Source organism: Miniopterus natalensis, chromosome 2 (assembly GCF_054644295.1).
Source record: "Miniopterus natalensis isolate mMinNat1 chromosome 2, mMinNat1.hap1, whole genome shotgun sequence".
Taxonomy (NCBI): Eukaryota; Metazoa; Chordata; class Mammalia; order Chiroptera; family Miniopteridae; genus Miniopterus; species Miniopterus natalensis.
In genome coordinates, this window is record NC_142082.1 from 20,406,424 (window position 1) to 20,424,402 (window position 17,979).

A 17,979-nucleotide genomic window follows, 5' to 3' on the forward strand; every position below is an offset into this window, starting at 1 on the left:
CATTATTCTTGCTCCCTTTCAGTTGACATTCTCTCCCTTGTCACACAGCCCATATAAAAATGAAGCAGCAGCAATTTTTATTTGAGGGACCTAAACTGAAAATAGGTTTAGAACATAATTTAAAAAAATAAAACAGCAAAAGTAGCAAAAAATATATGACCTTTTTAAAAACATTTTCCTTTTTTTTTTTTTTCTTTTTTCTTTGTTTTTAATATATAGCAACTGATGTCTCCCAGCCACCAGGAGCATCTTACCCAATGGGTAAATCTCTGGTAACGACCCTTTTAAAAAGACATGTAAATATATACTCAGATTTATACACTTTGTGTTTTCTTCATAGCTATGTACAAAGCCCCCAGTTTGGGGCTGGGCCCCAGGGCCACGACACTGCTCCCAGCCTTTGCCTCCCTGTCCTCTGGTACCAGGTATTTGGTCAGCAAAGCAAATTAGTATCAGAATTAATAAGCCAATGGCACCATCTATCTGGAGCAGAGGTCGCCTTCAACGGAGGCCCAAAGTGGTGACCTCCCCCTCCCTACTACTGTAGCCTTGAGGACTTGGCACCTGCTACCAGAACACAAGGGTTTACGGGTTACTGTGAAGCAGACAAAACCAGCATAAGAAAACTCAGTCAGTTCTCACTTGCATGCCTGCTCAGCATGCTCACCTCCTGTTCCCTACCCCTCCAGGCAGTGACAGGTGGCGGGGAGGGGTCTTGGTCCACCATTTGGGAGGGAACGGAGTGGCCATCAGCAAGTACCTGCCTCTCTGCTCCTCTCTCTCATAAGCAAGTTGAGAGGAGGAAGAGAGATGAAATCAGTGGGGTGAAGGCCTCAGGTGGGCAGCTGGCTCCCGCCAGCAGGAAAGGGACAAGGGGAAGGCAGTGAATCCAGCGGGGAGTGGTGGGTGAGACTTAGAGCTGATGATGGAGTTCGGGGAGGGGCAGTGCTGGGGAGCTAGTCAGCGTCGTTTGAGTCCGCCATTGGCAAGCTGGGCTGGGTGTCGGGGGAGACAGGGCTCCTCAGGCAACGGCTCGTGAGAGAAGACAGAATCCTCCCCTGAGGAGCAGGTAGAGCTTCGGGTGTCGGGAAAACTGGGAGAGTATTGGTCCAGGGGCATTGACAGGTCCAGATACTCCTGTGATGGGAGAAACAAAAGAACAATAGATCCAACACTCCCCTCCCTACGGCAGTCTTAATTCACAGAGATGCACCTAACTGATGATGACTGAAAGCTTAGGACTGGGCAGCCTCACCTGGTTGGAGGTCAAGGCCACAATGCGGTCCAGGTCTTCTACTAGCTGCTTGAAGGTAGGTCTTTGAGACGGTACTGCATGCCAACAATCCCGCATCATCATGTACCTGCGCAGGATTGTAAGGTCAGGGGAGAAGCATAAGCAGAGAGGCTAAGAAGCTCGTGGGGGAGGGGCTGTGGCAGGAATGACCCTAAACACCCCGTTTCTTCCTCTTCCCAGCAAACCCACTCTGCCTCCAGGGCCTAGCTCAGGACCTTGGGGATCTTCCCATGCTTACAGCTCATTGGTGCAGTTGCTGGGCTTGTCCATACGATGACCCTCCTTCAGCAGCTTGAAAAGCTCCTCCACAGGCACACCAGGATATGGGGAACCTCCCAGAGTAAAGATTTCCCACAGGAGCACCCCAAAAGACCACCTGTAAATGAGCACAGAGCCTATGGGTGTTGTGAGCACAGGGCTTGGCCAACCTAGAGTCCTTTCCATCTCTCCTTCACAAGCATGTCAGATGTCAGATACTCATCCCGAGCCCACGCCCCCAACCCCTAACACAAATCCTTAATTCCAAGGGGACTACCAGGGGACAATGCAGAAAACAGATTGGCCTTTCAGCCCCCAGGAACAAAGTAAATGGCTACATCCAATGTTTTGTTTTATCCCCAAGATGCAAGACTCTCATCAATTCAGAGGGGAGGACAGGATCCTATTGTACCAGACATTTGCTATTCTACATATCCCTGGCAATTGCCTTTGAAACTCACACATCACTCTGGTGGGTGTAGATCCGGTCAAACAATGCCTCAGGTGCCATCCACTTCACAGGCAGTCGGCCCTGCAATCAGCATGGGGCAGTTGGGGGAGGCCCAGGGCGGGCAATGAGGGAATACGGAAGGTACATGAGGGACTGGACTTGGGAAGGAAAGCATATGTTCAGCTCATCCCACCACCCTGTTTCTCAGGCAGAGCAACCTGCACCAGGCTATAGCAGAGAAGGCTGCACGGGAGAAAGCCTAGCACAGCAGGGTCCTGGGCAGAGGACATGCACCTAGTAGCCTCGTTAGCACTTACATTGGTTGTCTTTTTATAGTAGTCGATGTGGTGAATGTCCCGAGCTAGGCCAAAGTCTGCGATCTTCATCACGTTGTCCTCCGTCACCAAGACGTTCCTGGCGGCCAGGTCTCGGTGTATGCACTGTGGAAACAGGAGGGGAAACGGGAGGAAGAGGTGGAGAGAGGAGGGTGGGATGCAGATGAGGAGCTATAAGGCTCTATGGGTCGAAAGCTGTAGACGAACATCAGAAGCCAGCTCTCTGAGTCATGCTGCACTCTAGCACTCACTTCGCAGCTGGCAGGCAGGCCCAGTTACCTCCCAGGCCTTCTCCTGCCACACCACTCATTTCCTGGACATTCCAGTTCCCTGCTAGAAGGTCCCTCTTCTCCACTTCAAACCCAGCCATTCAAACACTTCCAGCTCTAGGCCTCTCGATCACTTTAGCAAACCCCTGTATTTGCCTCCTCTCCTGGTCCTTCCAACTCTTAGCTTTGGATTTGCACCTGGAAAGGCCGACCCTTTATGCTTCTGTCCAGTCTGTACAGGTGTGTGGCCACAAGCCCTGTCTCCCCAGGCCCAGCACAGCCACATTGGGTTGGGGCCCAAAGCCAGCATTTACTGAGTATCAAAAACTGTTCTTAATATTCTCATACTTCATTTTACTCCACAACCATTCTTATTTTATATTTGAAGAAACAGAAATAGAATACATACAGTATTTGCCTGGGGCAACTCAGAAAGTGGCAGCGCACAGATATGAACCTAACCCAGTCTGGTGCCAAGGCCACATAGGTTACACTGGCTCTCCTGACTCTGATGTCCCCTTACAGCCTAAGTCAGTGCTCAATGTGTCCACCACTCCACCAAAGGACAGAAAGTCATAAGCCGGAGTACAAGAAGGGCCTTGTTCCCTTCCCAACGTCACCCAAGGGATCTGCCAGGTACCTTACCTTCTTGGAGGCGAGATACTCCATGCCTCGGGCCACCTGATAGGCGCAGGACACCAGGTCCTTGGAGGAGAGCTGCTCCTCTGGGTTGTGGCTGGGGTTGTAACAGTATTCCAGCCCAGGAGGCCTCCGGGCCTGCAGGTACTCCCTTAGGTTGCCCTTGGAGGCATACTCCACGATGACGTACAAAGGACCTGGGGTGTGTAGACAGGGAGGCCATCAGGGCAGGCAGGCCAGTATGCAGGTTTCACCTTACCTCAAGAAAACCCTATGCCCAGTGGCACACCCTGACCTAACCTCCCCTTTAGGGAACCAGGGAAATCCATTCCACTACTCAGAGAGAATCAGGGAAATAATTCTTCCTAGCATAGTCCAGAAAGTTCCCAAGCAAAATTGGGGTTAAGAGCCCTAATCTAGACCACAACTACTACTCACCTATTTCTATCCATACACTGTGTCCATGAATTCTAGGGACACCTGTATTCTCAGATGAGTACCAATGATCATCAGCCCAGACCCCAAGGGATATATCCCAACTACTGTTAACCCTGCCTCTCTCCTTACCCTGCCTCTCTCCTTACCCTGCTTCCCTAGTGTGGCTGACAGATGCATGGCCACCGATACCCCAGCTCAGTGTCTTCTCCCTGACAGATACTGTTATGGGAGCAGCAGGCCCAGGTTCCCATTTGAGACCCGCTCCCAGAGGGGGTGGGAAAGCCAGCCTGGCTTAGTGCCTACCATCCTGCGTGCAGGCCCCCAGCAGGTTGATGATGTTCTTGTGCTTCCCAATCATCTTCATCATCTCCATTTCTGAGATCAGGTCTGACAGGTCTTTCTCTGTTGCATCCGCTTTGCACACAAACGAGAGACAGGGACAAGACTCATTTACTTTGGAAGGGAGGGCAACAGGAGAAAAGCTAAGGGACAGGGGGTAAGGTGAGGTGCATACCCAAGGAGTCCTTTTTTTCCTCTAGTGGCTTCTCTCCTCCCCTTTCCCTTCCCTCCCATGACAGCTGGGGCAGAGGGTATGGTAAGAAAAAGCAGCTAGCAATGGAATTTAGAATAACACCTGACCACAACCCAGACTGACCCCAGGTCATGGCAATCTCAGGGTGCAGAGTGTCCCCTCCACTCCCAGGAAACCCTAGGCAGGCCGTGTAGCAGGTGTGGGCGAGGAAAGAGCACCAGAGAGGGTGTTTCACTGGGCCCAAGGCCACAGTTCCTTTGGCACAGGAAGGAATTGTTTTTACCAGGATGGAATCATCACTTACACTTCAACATCTTCACAGCCACTTTGGTCACACGGTTGGGCTTGTCCTTGTCCAGCCCAATGGCCTCCGCCAACACCACCTGCCCAAAGCAGCCCTCTCCCAGGGGTTTTCCTAGAACCAGTCTTTGGGGAAACAAAGGGAGGTGTAAGATGGGGCTGGTGAAGTCCAAACCCTGAAAGGGCACTCCATCTCTACCTCTCCATATTTCACTCGGCTGCGAGTAGAAAGTGGAAATTATTATTTCTGGATACGCCTGGTACACCTTCACTTCCTAGAAGGTCTCAGTACACACAACCCCACCACCAGAATAACAAACAGACTTCCTCACAAGTTCAGAGTATTACCTGTCTCGGGGCAGCTCCCAGCGAGGGTCTTCGGGAAGCTCGTATTCAGAGACCCCAGCCAGCATGGGGGTTCCACTGGAGGAGAGGCGTGAGGGCCGAACGAGCAGAACCCCAGAGTTCATGGACGCGCTGGAGTCAGCCGACACCTACAGGGAAGCGTGAGGTCACCCTTCTAGCGAGGATGGGGGCAGTGACACAGATTCCTCCAATTCCATGTAAGGGCTTTTCACCAACGGCAGAGGTATGTATCTGTTACCTGATGGCCCTTCCCAGCACAGAGTGGCAGAAAGACCACGAGAGGTCAGGAAACCAAAGTTCTAAAACAGACTTCTTTTTGCCACCAACTAGCCTTCTTGGGCCTCAGTTTACTCACCTTTCACATGAACAGACCATATGTACCTCTCACAAACTGACAAAAATTATCATTGCAACAGCTCTATCTTATTCTGATTCTTTGTGAAAACCCTGCCTCGGATTGTGGATTCCTAATTCCCAAAGCGCCTCCCAGAACTAGCTTAGTTCTACGTGAACGCTCCCTCCTCTAACAGCCTTCACCTTCTGTTCCAGTTCCTTGGAGGAGGGGAGGGTGGGCACACAGGAGAGAGGGTTACTTGGGACCCAATTAAGGTCCTCCTCTCTATATCTCTGCACCTCTCACTGGGCCTTGGGGATAGTTCAAATGCACAATAGCCAATGCACATTCGCCCCAGCTAAGACTTTCTCCCAATCCATGTGCCAGGCGAGCAGGGGACTTGCAGCTGAGGTATGGTGGGCCTATGGAATTCATGGACTGGGAACCCGACGCTGGAACACGTGGGTCAGGACATGCCACTGCCCCTGGCCCACAGTCAGAAAGCAAAGCTGGAAGCAGTGGGTTGGGGACAGTGGAGAGGCAGGGAGTTGGGGGGTTCCTGGAGAAGCACCTGGAGGTGCAGGGAAAGAAGGGATGCAGGGCGTGCAAATCCCCTATCTACTTTCTGTTACCTGTCTGCGCAGAGGGATGCTCTTGGCCAGCTTGTGCACGGCCATCTGGCTGTGGAAGTCACTCTTCTTGGTGCCACTCTTCATCTTGTAGATGATGACAGACCCCACCATGCAGGAGATGAGGAAGGCCCCCGTGCAGTAGATGATGATCTCCAGGTACAGGGGCGAGGTCATCACTGCAGGTCTCTCTTCCAGGGCTGAGTCAGTGTGAACAGGGTATTAGCAAGCTCGGGGGGCCCAGCCCACTAGGGTCCCTAGCTCCATAAGAAAAATACCACCCATCTCCTTTCCTCTGGGGATCTTTAGGGCAGAGAAGAATCCTAGGTAGTATTGGGGCTCTGGCACTGGGCAGATCAGACATCTTGTGATCCTTGAGGCTTGCTGATCCTGCCCGAACCCTCCAAGAGGGACAGGCTAGAACTATCTTGCTACGCGTGGCCCATCCTCATTAATTCAGGAGTCCTTGCTCAGCTGGACTGCTGGGCTAGATGGGTACCAGGAACCCTGCAGGGACAGCAGAGAGGTCCCTTCTTCTGGGTTCCTTTTTCGGCCTCCCATGGAAGCACGTGGCTCTTCTCTGCAGTGCCTGAGCACTGCGTGTGCACACTCATCACATGGGGACAGGTTGACTGTCTTGCGTGTCTGGTGGTCTGAGGGCAGGATGGCGCACTGTTTATTTCTGCAGGCCACAGCACCTGGTGCACAGTGGCACTCAAAGAATGAGGTCAAATGGAGGTGGCAGGAAAGGGTGTGTCTGTGTCAACTTCATATTTCACCTTTCACCTGTGCTGTCTGTCTCAGGTCAGACACGTAAATATTTACACCTAGCCAAACCACAGGCAAAACTGACTAAATTTCCAAACATGCCTGGACTGCTCAAGATGAAAAGTGTAAATGTTTCTGCAATTCTTAAGAATACTACTCAGAGCCCCTAACTCCTAAAACTGAAGACGGAAATGGGGGGGGGGTCATGTTCTATTCTGCTGTCCCATCTGCCACTTGGAATTTACCCTGTTCCCATACAAGCCCATCCATTCAATCCATCGTTCCCTTCTGCATGAGAGAATGGGAGGGGTTACGTGCAGCACTCACAGCGCTGGCTGCAGAGAACACTCCATCCCTACCAGTGTGAACATCCCTCTTCCTTCCACAGCCCTCCTCCCAGCCCTTCCCTTCAAAAAACCCCAGCCAACCCAGAGGCAAGCACCCTGGGGACCTCCCCCAAGAGGTCCAAGAGAACTTCCAGGGCCTGAGCCTCAAGAAACTTCCGGGGCCTGACAAGGAGACTGCAGAGCTGATAACAAGAAGTGTTTCTGTTTTTCTCTTTCCCCAGTGTTGAGAAACAAAGACAACTAAGTGGGAGCACACACGGACAAAGACAGTGACAGTGATAAAAACAGAACGCTTCTCTGCCTTGAGCAGGGGTGTTATCAGACCCTGTTGGGCAAGCAGGGCAGAGGAGGAAGAAGAGGGGACAGTATCAGCAGTCACAAGAACAGCACAGCGCCCAGCCCCACATGCAGGCCCTCAGAGAGGCAGCAACAACCAGCTCCAGCCCTGCCGTCACCAGCCCACCACCCTGAGCAGGCTGCGGGCTCCTTCCTTCCTGGCCCAACACAAAGACCTCCCCTCTTGAGAGAAAAGATACATCAGTACCCAAAGAGGATAAATGGGCACCATCTAGCCCCCTGTGGCTTGGCCTTACTTGGCTCAAGTCCACTTGTCTGGGTAGAACCTCTCCTGTGATCAGAGGATGGCCGTAAAAGAGGGTGGCCTAGCATTGCTAGCAAGCAGCAAGCCCATCTTTAGAGCGACTACATTCAGTTAAAGGAGGAGTGGGGCCTTTCTGAGACTTTGGGGGCTGGCAAAAAAAGGACCAGATAAGTCAGGGACAGCTGCTGGACCCAAGGATGGAAGGAGCCTGCCCTGGAGGAGAGCCCGGCTACAGGTTAAATCCAGATTTCATGCATGCATTACATGGGCCCAGGGGAGAGCCAGATGCAGGTGTACAAGGTGGGAGGCCTCCGTGTTCCTGCAAACGAGGAAAGCTCCTGTGGGAGCCTTGAGGAATCGACCCTCAACGTTGGACAAATTGCTGGAGCCACCCACTGGCCCATGGAGCCCATTCCTCGACCTCCTGGCTCTGTGTCTCCCCCAGCCCTCAATGCATGGTCCCCCCGTGCCCGTGGCGAGGGCAGGACATCGAGAGGAGAAGTACAGTGTATACCTTCCAGAACGGTCAACCATGCAGAGTGATGGGAGAGTCCGATAGAGTTACCCGCCAAGCACGTATACTCCCCCGCGTCCTCAAAGGAGACATTCCTTAAGTGAAGCACTTCCATCTCTTTGTCGGTGGTATTAACTCCGGCAGTCTAGAAGAGACAATGGAAGCAAAATGGACAAGCACAGGACATGAGACCTCTAAGAGACACAGAAAGGGAGGAAGAGAGAGGGGGTGGATAACCAGAGGAAGAGATGCTCCCCAGCGTCTCCTTCGCAACAACGAACAAACAAAACCACCAGGCAGCGAGACCTGTTAGAGGAAGAGAGTGAGGCCCTGAGGGAGGAACTCCAGCAGACCTGAGATGACGAGGGCTGGTTACTACCCTTCACCAGACGCTGGCAGCCCCTGGCCCATCCAAGCATGCGGGCAGTGGGCAGCATGGAGAAATGGGGCCCGGCGGGTGGGGGGGCTGTTTGGTTTCAGGTAAAGAAAGTCAGAGGGCACACACAAGAGGGATGGAAGGGGTGCTGCAGTCACACGCATGCACGCACGCATGCACACACACACACACCTGTACAAACAGCCTGAGGATGGTGGTTCGCAAGGGAAAGCCTGGTCCCTTCATACCCACCACTCAAACCTCTCGTCTGCACTATTATAATGCAGCAAGACTGTCCCTGAGAATGCACGCACAGCCGAGGAACACACACAAGGCACAGAGGGAGCCGACACCAACACAGTACCAAACCAAACCAGCCTCCCAGGCCGGGTATTTTTCCATGGCTCTGGGCTAGAAATACAGCAGGATAACAGGGAGAGTCAGGTGCTGGCTTCCCCACCTGCCCCAGCAGCCTGGGGCTGAAATCAAACTCCCAGCACAGGGCCCCATCCATCTCCCCGTTACCTTTTGCCACAGGTCTGGTGACAGTGAGCCACGCAGACTGGTTAGCTTCACCAATATAATTGGAAACCTTACACACATACTCCCCGCTCTGGGCCTCTGTCACATTGAACAGGGTCAGCACTTCCGCATCCGAGCTATTAATCCCCGAATGCTGGAACAAACCAACGACACGCCAGTCAGTTGGGCAATCAGAGATGTGGCCATACTTTGCTCCCATCTAACACGGAGGCAGGGAGCTAAGGCAACGGAGACGTTAAGTGAGACTTATCATCTTTCCTTTTTAGGCGGACAAAATAAGTTGTCTGCAAAAGTCCGAAGCATTTGACTGCAAAATAAACTAAAAAAAAAAAGGCACTGCCCCCAATCAAATGCAATTTGTATTGAATCCCCTCTTCCAGGACTAGGGCAGGGATTGTGAATGGCCAGAAACAGTGGCCAAGGTCCAAGGCCATGGCCCTGTTTCCCACACTGCAGTTTCAGCACCGATAGTGAAGAGAAGGGATGGCCAGTAAATCTTTGGGACAGCCAAGTGGGAGGATGAGGTCTAACTCTGGGACCAGGAGGTAAAACACTTTCCCAGCTTCTGGTTACTTCCTGTTGCAAGATCCACTGGAGGATTAGGCAATTACCTTCCCTGGATTAATGGAGCATTCAGGGACAATCAAATGTCTGGGAGTGACAGGAAAAAGGAAGAAAATGCCATTACTAATAGTGCTTTAGAATTTACCTGTGGCATTTGCCTTTTCAACTCTACCTAAGCCGTGCCCTTATCATTCACCCCACTTGCCAGAAAGAATGTGACTTGGGAAACAGGACCAAGACTGGAAAATGCTTGCTGGAAGGGCTTGGGACCCGAGCAATGGAAAAGCAGGACTCCAAATGCCTTCCTTGAGTAGCCGACCCAAAAGTCTGAGCAAAGTCACTCTTAAAGCTCCTTAGGAACCAGCGATGCCCAACCACCTCCCATCACACCTCCAGTCTGTGACCTGTCACTAGTCCTGGGAATGTGGATAGTCCTTATTTGAGATGGAACATGTATTCCTGAAGGGTAAAGGATGAGTCCCAGTCATGGGCACTGAACTGGACCACAGCTACTCCAGTCTCAGGAAATACTGGTCTCCTTCCCAGCACCCAGCCCATGGACACTGGGGTCAAGATTACCTTCAAGATCTGGACATAAGGCAGGTTGTCCGGACCAATCTTACTCCCATTCACCTCGATGTGCTTTAACCACTGGATGTGGGGCTGTGGGTCACTGTACACCTTACACATGAACTCCACATTGCTGCCCAGGGCCACGGTCTTATTGGCAGGCAACCCTGCCTGCAGGATGGGCCGGTGAGGGGACCGCTCTGTGGAGGAAGGGAGAGGAGAGGCTTATCAGGTCCTACCATGGCCCTCTCCTAGCTGGAATGCTGACAGAGAGCATCCCAAAAACCACAAAGGGAAGTGCACTACCCAGCAGTTCTGCTGAGATCCTTGAACCTGAGCTAGGAGAAGAGCCACCTACTTGTCAGGCCCTAGGCTATTAGGAGCCTCCTCCTCAAAGCAGTGCCTCCATATTTATAGGCATAAGAAGTCTCTCTTGCCTTCATGGAGAGCCCTATAACTTAGTCACACCCTCAGGCCTCAGCACAGCCTACTTTTCCTTAACTAAAATTACAGAGTCACTTAGACTCCTGCTGTTAAAGGTGAGATCCAAGAGAAGCAGCCCAGCATCACCTAGGAGCTTGTTAGAAATGCCGAATTGTAGACCCTACCCAAGACCTCCTGACTAGAAGCTTCTTTTTAAACCATCTCCTCAAAACCAAAACAGAATGCTGGCTGTGAAACTCTTTATCCTTAAGATCTCTAGAATGATGCTGAGAATGTCCAGAAGGAACAGGCTGTAATAACAGCACCTTGCGTCTCGCTCGATGCCCTGGAGTCAGCATGGGCCTGGAGTTCTGACCTCCCTGAGCCCCAGTTTGCTCTTCTGTACAGCAGGAATATTAGTGCCTGCTTTGCAAGGGTGCCATGAGACTGGCAGTTGATGTGTTTGAAGTGCCTAGCATACTGCTGACATTCACGAGCAACAGCTACGATTATGCTGAATTTAACATCACTACTCCAGTCACCTCTTGCAGGAGAGACTATCAGCAGCACCTTTCACATTATAGTGAGTCACAGCACTATCTGATCCTCTCAACTCTATTTACAGATAAGTGAGGCACAAAAGAGGAAAGTAACCTGCTTAAAGTGACAGAGCTATAAAGTGCCTCTACCATCCTCACTCTATCCCCAACTAAACCTGGACTCCATGGCTGGTTCCTCAACGACCCTGCTCTTTTCCCTCTAAGTTCCCATTCCTGTCGCCACTGGCTTTCTTACCCACAACGTCAAGCTGGTAGGTGTGGTTAATGCTGCCATACTCGTTTTCCACAATGCAGGTGTAGTTGCCCTTATCAGAAGGCACCACGGAGTCCATTATGATGCTCCAGGTGGCATAACGGACCTGAGGGGAAACATGCCAAAGGGCTCCATTGAGGGTTTGGAGGAAAATGCAGGAGGAGCCACGTGGCAGCACTGGTGCCCTGTGGCATTTACCCGCCAATCTGAGCACAAAGCACATGGCCCAAACAGCACTGTGAGACAGGACAAGGCACGGTTTGCCCACTCCTACCCCACCCACACTCTGAAAGAACGTATCAGGCAAACTGGGTGTGAGGAACTCTGGCTGTCTACCCACAACAGCCAAGGCCATCGTGACATGGACAAATATACCTTCTCTACTCTCCCAAATACGCCGGGCACTTTCCCAACGCTGTGGGCTATCTGAGCTGTTCCTGGGCTGGACCAGCTCCCTGCAAAGAGTCTGGCCCTGTCTGCCCTCGATGTCTCACTTCAAAAATCAGCTCCTCTAGCCTGATCAGTGGTCAGAGCTGTTCTCTGTACCTCTAATGAAGCACTGATCGCAGCCTGCTTTTAATGACCATGCTCAAGGACATCTGCCCTCCTGAGACTGAAATTCCTTATGGGCAAGAGTGCTGTCTTGTACCACTCATAGCACTGTGCCTCGCATACAGCAAGTGTTTGGTGAGTTAATTTAAAATGTTCCCCTATTTTTTCCGCTCTCCTCTGCTCTTAAGATTAATGAGAAAAGAGCAGCTAGGTGGGATGGGAGAGAAACGGGAACTATAAAGATGATCAGAGACTCTAAAAAGAGAGATTCCAATGAAGACGTTTTTCCTACAATGTTGGGCAAAGAACATGAACAATTTACACAACAGAAAATGGAAACTGTTTATTAACAAGAAAATTCCAAGTCTGTTAACAAGCAAAATAATGCATGAGAACAATGCATTATTTTCACTTATCAAATTTGTTGGCTCATGCTCTGCGATGGGAGGGTGAACTAATTTTTCTCTTTAAGAAAGTAATTGTTACCACAATAAAATAAAATTTAAAAAAAACAACAAAAAACTATACCCAACTTGTTACCCACATCATCCTCCATTAGAGCAAATGGCACAAAATGTTATATCTTCCCATTGTACTTTGAACTCTCTTTTGCCTAGTGTACTTTCTGGAAAGACATGTGTTCAAGAAATGTTCACATAATAAATGAATAAGTGAATGAATAAAATAACCTAATTACCAGGAAAAAAGTAACTGAGTAATATGCATCCAGGGCTTTCAAAAAAAGCTAATACTCTGAACTAGTAACTTTACTTCCAGCAATCCGTCCTAATGAAGAACATTTAAAAATGCTGACAAAGATTTAAGTGCAAAGATACTGGAATATTAATTATAATATTGAAAAACTAGAAAACCACTAATAGCACAAAACAGTTCATCCAATTATGGGACATTTTAAAGGTGGAATACTACGCATTTATGAAAAGTTATCTTTAAAACACATGGCAAAAGACTCATGCTATAATGTTAACATGTGACAAGATAAGAAATACATACATGATGTAATTAATTACCTAAACACCATATATGTAGGAAAAAGATAAAAAAATTCAACTCTATTTGCACATGCTTGTATTTGAAATTATTCTAAAATGCACCACTTCTATAGTTAGAAAGCATTATTTGAAACAGGTAAAGGCATATAATAAGGATTTCCTAAGCCAGCTTCTCCTGTTCCTCTACTCTAATGTTCATATATACACACATACCTTGTAGCCTCCAATCCTGTGGTCAGGTTTGAATTCTTTGCCATTTTTCAACCAGCGCAGTGTGGGGTTAGGAGTCCCACTGGAAGGGCATTTGAACTTTACTGTCTTGGCAGCTGGCACTGCGTGCAGTTTCTTTTCCATCTTTTCTGGGGACGTCCAGTATGGAGCCACGGCTGCCCAGGAAAAGCGAAGAGAGACAGGCAGGGGGCTAGTCAGGCTCAGCAGCAAGGGGCCAGGACAGGACCTGGAGACACCCTGCCCGCCTGCCCAACACCTGTGAACAATGCCTGCACTGATCAGGATGCCCTAGGGGTCCCACGGCCAAGCATCAACCCCCACGTGCCTGTTCCTCCCGTCTTCCAATCACCTAACCTTCCCCTTCCCACCCAGACCCAAGGGCAGTAAGGTAGGAAACAGTGTCTCACGCATACGGTTTGGTTTGGTGTTATCTGTCTCTTTCTCCTCTGAAGAGGAGTCATCATCGTCATCGTCATCCTCCGAGGAGGGGAGAGCATCTATGAGAAGGAAAAGGGGCACTGAGGTCCCTCCAAGGGAAGAAAGTCTCTAATTTCCTTCCATATCAACAGTTCCAAACATAAAGGCCAATCCAGTGACAGATCAACACAGACACCTTCCCCATGCCAACTCCCAGGCCCACTCTTCCCTTAGTGACTGTCTCTCAGTGGGACAGAAATGGTTCATTAAGAACTGCACCCTCTATGCTTGTTCCCTTCCTCCCCCAACCTAATGCACTGCCTCTCTCTGCCCACAGCTCTTTACACCTTATCAGGGGCAGTGGGCCCTCTTTAATTTAATACCACCCCACATTCAGAGGCTCTCCCCCACTCGTGGTACCACCTGAATGTGCTGGGTCTCAGAACTAGCACCGCTGGAACCTGAATCCTCCTTTGGCCTGCTAACCATTGGGAAATCCCGATAGATCTAGACACACTGAGGCCAGAATCTATTTCCAAAGCCATGACCTGAACTTACAGTCAGAATTTTTCTAGCATGCACCTGCTAAGGTTTGAAAGCTGCCCTTTCAGCCAGAGCAGGTAGAGAGGCTACTACACAGTCTGCAGCTGCCAACACCTCTCCCCAACAAGTATGCACCCCTCTTAAGAGGGTCAACACACATGTGGTCACCAATCAGGGCTTATGCCAGATCTTTCTCCAGTCCTTCCTAGTGCTTTTGGTGGTCTGGAGGGAAATAGAGGGAGCAAGTGCCTGTTAGGGGCAGGTTCTAAAGGATGCCTGAGTGGGAGAGGTGCCAAGCACACACCCTGAGATTCACAAATGGCTTTAAAAATGTTTCAGCTCTACTTCGTTTCTTCCTGTTTGTGTGAAAGTCGCATTCTAAAAGTGGAAGATTCCCAAAGTCACAGAGCTCTAGGGTTCTCTGGCTGCCCTAACGCAGCTCCAGAAGCTGCAGGACAGATGTTTTCCATAAACCCTGCGGATATGGCGGTGCACCTGGATCCTTCCCCATCACAGCAGGGACCTCACAACGTATTCTGGGGATCCAATCACTAAACCAAGTACCAAGTCCAAATGGCAAGGGAATGACAGGGTGGAAGCTGGTTGAGCCCTATGTAGCAGCCCTATGGAGATCTGGGCAGGCTGTGGTGGAAAAGTCAGTGTTTTACTGCTCCAAGAGTATCTGCAATCACCTCAGAGCTAGATCGGGGAAGCCTGGGGCCCACACCACCTGGTCATCCCTTTGAGAGCTAAGCCACGCGGCGGGCAGGGAGCAATGTTAGTGGGCAGCAGTTTCTGAAGCAGAATGGGGGCAGGTCATGGGAGGGGAGGAGGTTCACCTCCTCCTGAGACTAGCAGAGAGGGTTGGAAGAGGGGAACCAGGGACAGGGTGAGGGCAGGGCTTTGCTACCAACCTGAGACATTGACGGAGAAGTAGGTGGTGTCGCTGCCCGAGGGGCTGCTGGTCACGCAAGCGTAGAGGCCGGAGTCAGCGGGCACAGAATCCCGCACCTCCACCTCCTCCCCTGTGATGCGGGTACGGTTGCTTTCCACCAGCTGTACCCCGTCCCGCAGCCAGTTGATGCTCTGGACATCGTCCCGCAGCCGACAGCGGAGCTGCAGCAGGTCACCGGGGTGGACCAGGAAGGACTCCACTTCCACAGGGGCTCCCCAGGGCTGGGCTGCAGCCACCCACAGGGGCCAGGAAGAGGAGCCAAGGGACCGGAGAGGAAGAGAGGGAGAGGGAAGGAGGGGAGAGACAAAGGGAATTACGCTAGAGGCACTGAGCTGCCACATCCCAGGGGCCACAGAGCTGGGGAGGTGGGGACTGGAATATGGGTCAGTCAGGAAACGGCTGGCTACCTGGGAACCCTCATCTCTTCTTCTCTACCCCCCTCCTCCAAAGGTCAAAGGAAGAAAGAGGCAAAGTTAGGAAGCAGCTGCAGCAGCATTAAGCGGTTCACATTTCATTTCACTCCATCCTAGGGGGACACAGCCGGCCCTCCCTAGGACTTCTGTGTCCAGAGTGGCCCCTCCCCACATACTCAGTTCTTTGCCAAGAATGGCCACTTTCCAGAAGAACACCCCATTTTCTTTTGGCTAGGTCAGCCTCACTCCTTTCCCAGAGTAATAACTTAACAAACCCCACCCCTCAAAAATCCAGCAACCCCCACCCAAACTGAGAGAAGGCAATTTGTCAACTAGGCAGCTCTAGGTTCAAGTGATTGGGGGATGGGGCTCTGGCGCCCCAATGAGTCAGATGCATAAGATGCATATGGGGGAGAGACAGCCCAAGCAGAGGTCAGCTCAGGGGAGCCTCTAGCTAACAGGTGTCAGGCCACAGGACTCGGAGCTTTTGCCTATATTAGGAACGGAGGCCTGCAGCTGCCACCAAACCCACACTTGTGCTGGCAGCCTAAGCCAGTGCACACAAAGCTCTTTTCTCCTCACCCCACTGCAGGGTTTCTCCTCTCAAGCCCCCCACCTTCCTTTTCCCCCATCCCCTCCCCGACACATATGTCCAGTCTCCCTCACCTCTCTTCCCAGAACCCGGGTGGTTCACAGCTCACGAGATCTGATGGGACCCTTGTCCACATGGCCATCCCTCTCACGACCAACAGTTCCACACTCACACTAACAAGACAGCTCAAAGCTGGACACACCTAGGAGTCCATGGTGCCAGGATGTTCCCCATCTCCTGAGCATCCCTGCTTCACTAACCAAGGGGAAAGGCAGATTCTATTTCAGTTCAGGCGTGCTCCCAGCATCTTCTGCCAAGTGTCCACTCCCACCAAAAGAAAGTGCTGGTTGCAGCTCAAATCTACCACCTGATTTAGTCTCCATTAAAGGAAGCCTTATTTCTTGCCACTGGTTTACAATCAGAGGCTCAGCTGGGACTCCTCATACACATCCCAGCCCATGGTCCTGCAGGGCTCATGTCTCTACCTGGCTCTCCACTCACCCTCCAGGTCTCAGCCCAGCTGGTAACTCTGCCTCGAAGCCTTTTCCGACTCCCAGTCAGGATCAGGGGCCCTCCTACCACACTTGTCACACTGAAGGAAAGCCCCTTTCTCAACTGAGTTGAGAGGGTAGGGACATGTCCTATTTACCTTTAAATCCCCAGCACCTAGTATAGTGCCTGGCACATGAGAGTTGCCCAATAAGTGCTTGCTGGATAATGCAAAGATGACAAAGGCACAGTCACAATGTCCCTTTGTTGTCTTCCTTTCTAAATTCCCTTTCCTCCTTCACCACCCTTTAAAAAAAAAAGTATGTTTTTACTGATTTCTGAGAGAGAAAGGGAGAAGGAGACAGAGATAGAAACATCATTGATGAGAATCACTGAGCGGCTGCTTCCTGCTGGGAATCGAGCCCAAAACCAGGGTATGTGCCCTGATGGGGAACTGAACCATGACCTGGTTCATAGGTTCAACCACTGAGCCAACCTGGCCAGGTCCTACCCTCATTTTACAGAACTCATTCTGGTGCTAAACAGGCATCCACTGGAAACCTCACAAATGAAGAAATGGGTGTCCTGACAGACAGGTGGCACCAGGGAGTAATTTTCCTCAGTGGGGCCTCAAATGAGGCTTTGGAGCCAAGGCTGCAACCCAAGGGCTCTATCTTAAATATTGGGTAAATACTAAGTCATCAAAAAGGGAGGAAGCTGCTTTAAAATGGTTTGGAAACCACTAGGTTGACAATCATTTACTTTTGTGAATCGGGTCAAGGAGAACACCAAACCACAAAGGTGTGCAGATCACACAACTGGTTAAAAATAAGCTTTTATGGGTCCTAAAAAGGTGATTCTTTCCATTTTTAATGGCCTGTGGTTTTGCCAAAAAAAAGCAGAAGAAAAGCAGTTCAGACTTGACCCTTAAGGAAACAGCAGACACTCCTATTGATCCAATCTCATTTCCCTCCTGTGACTTCACAGATTAAATATTTTGCAGCTCGTGATCTGTACCAACCGTTAGCCAAATAGTAAATTCAGTAAACTCAAATTCTTAGCCTCTGTCATCACAGCCTATTTTGACAGGCCCCAGAGACAAAAAGGTAGCATGGAGAACATGGGCATTTCCCCCAGAGGAAGCAGCAAAGGGACACTGGTCCTGCTGAGACTGGCTCTGGCTGATTCTAGCATGGATCCCTAACTTCCCACTCATCCCAGCCAGGATGTGCAAATAAAATTCTTCTACATGATCTATAAAAAGCCTCCAAACCTGCTTTCTTTTTCCTGCCCCTGGAGTTCAAACTCAGCCCTGATGCTCCAGACCTTGGTGTGCTATGTACTCATAATTCTACCGATCAAGATCCTACAGTGTGGGGCCCTGGCCGGGTAGCTCAGCTGGTTAGAGCA

At 50.7% G+C, this 17,979-nt stretch overlaps 1 protein-coding gene across 7 annotated transcripts in view; it reads right to left on the reverse strand.

The window, feature by feature from the left end:
• Positions 1-54: 54 nt before the first annotated feature.
• The window catches only part of FGFR1 (fibroblast growth factor receptor 1), a 47,497-nt gene continuing 29,572 nt past the window's right edge, over positions 55-17,979 (reverse strand). Inside the window, exons 3-18 of one of the 7 annotated variants that reach the window (XM_087814179.1) lie at positions 15,035-15,301; positions 13,574-13,657; positions 13,143-13,315; positions 11,347-11,470; positions 10,138-10,328; positions 8,076-8,220; positions 5,842-6,045; positions 4,865-5,009; positions 4,521-4,642; positions 3,988-4,098; positions 3,253-3,443; positions 2,321-2,443; positions 2,014-2,084; positions 1,533-1,670; positions 1,256-1,361; positions 55-1,137 (exon numbers count right to left, since the gene is read on the reverse strand). In XM_087814179.1, the coding sequence (XP_087670305.1) occupies positions 961-1,137; positions 1,256-1,361; positions 1,533-1,670; positions 2,014-2,084; positions 2,321-2,443; positions 3,253-3,443; positions 3,988-4,098; positions 4,521-4,642; positions 4,865-5,009; positions 5,842-6,045; positions 8,076-8,220; positions 10,138-10,328; positions 11,347-11,470; positions 13,143-13,315; positions 13,574-13,657; positions 15,035-15,301 (2,372 nt within the window). In that variant the 3' untranslated portion in view covers positions 55-960. Of the gene's footprint in view, positions 1,138-1,255; positions 1,362-1,532; positions 1,671-2,013; positions 2,085-2,320; positions 2,444-3,252; positions 3,444-3,987; positions 4,099-4,520; positions 4,643-4,864; positions 5,011-5,841; positions 6,046-8,075; positions 8,221-10,137; positions 10,329-11,346; positions 11,471-13,142; positions 13,316-13,567; positions 13,658-15,034; positions 15,302-17,979 lie in introns of all 7 variants that reach the window. The other 6 variants (XM_087814178.1, XM_087814177.1, XM_016210399.2 and 3 more) reach the window with 6 other exon arrangements.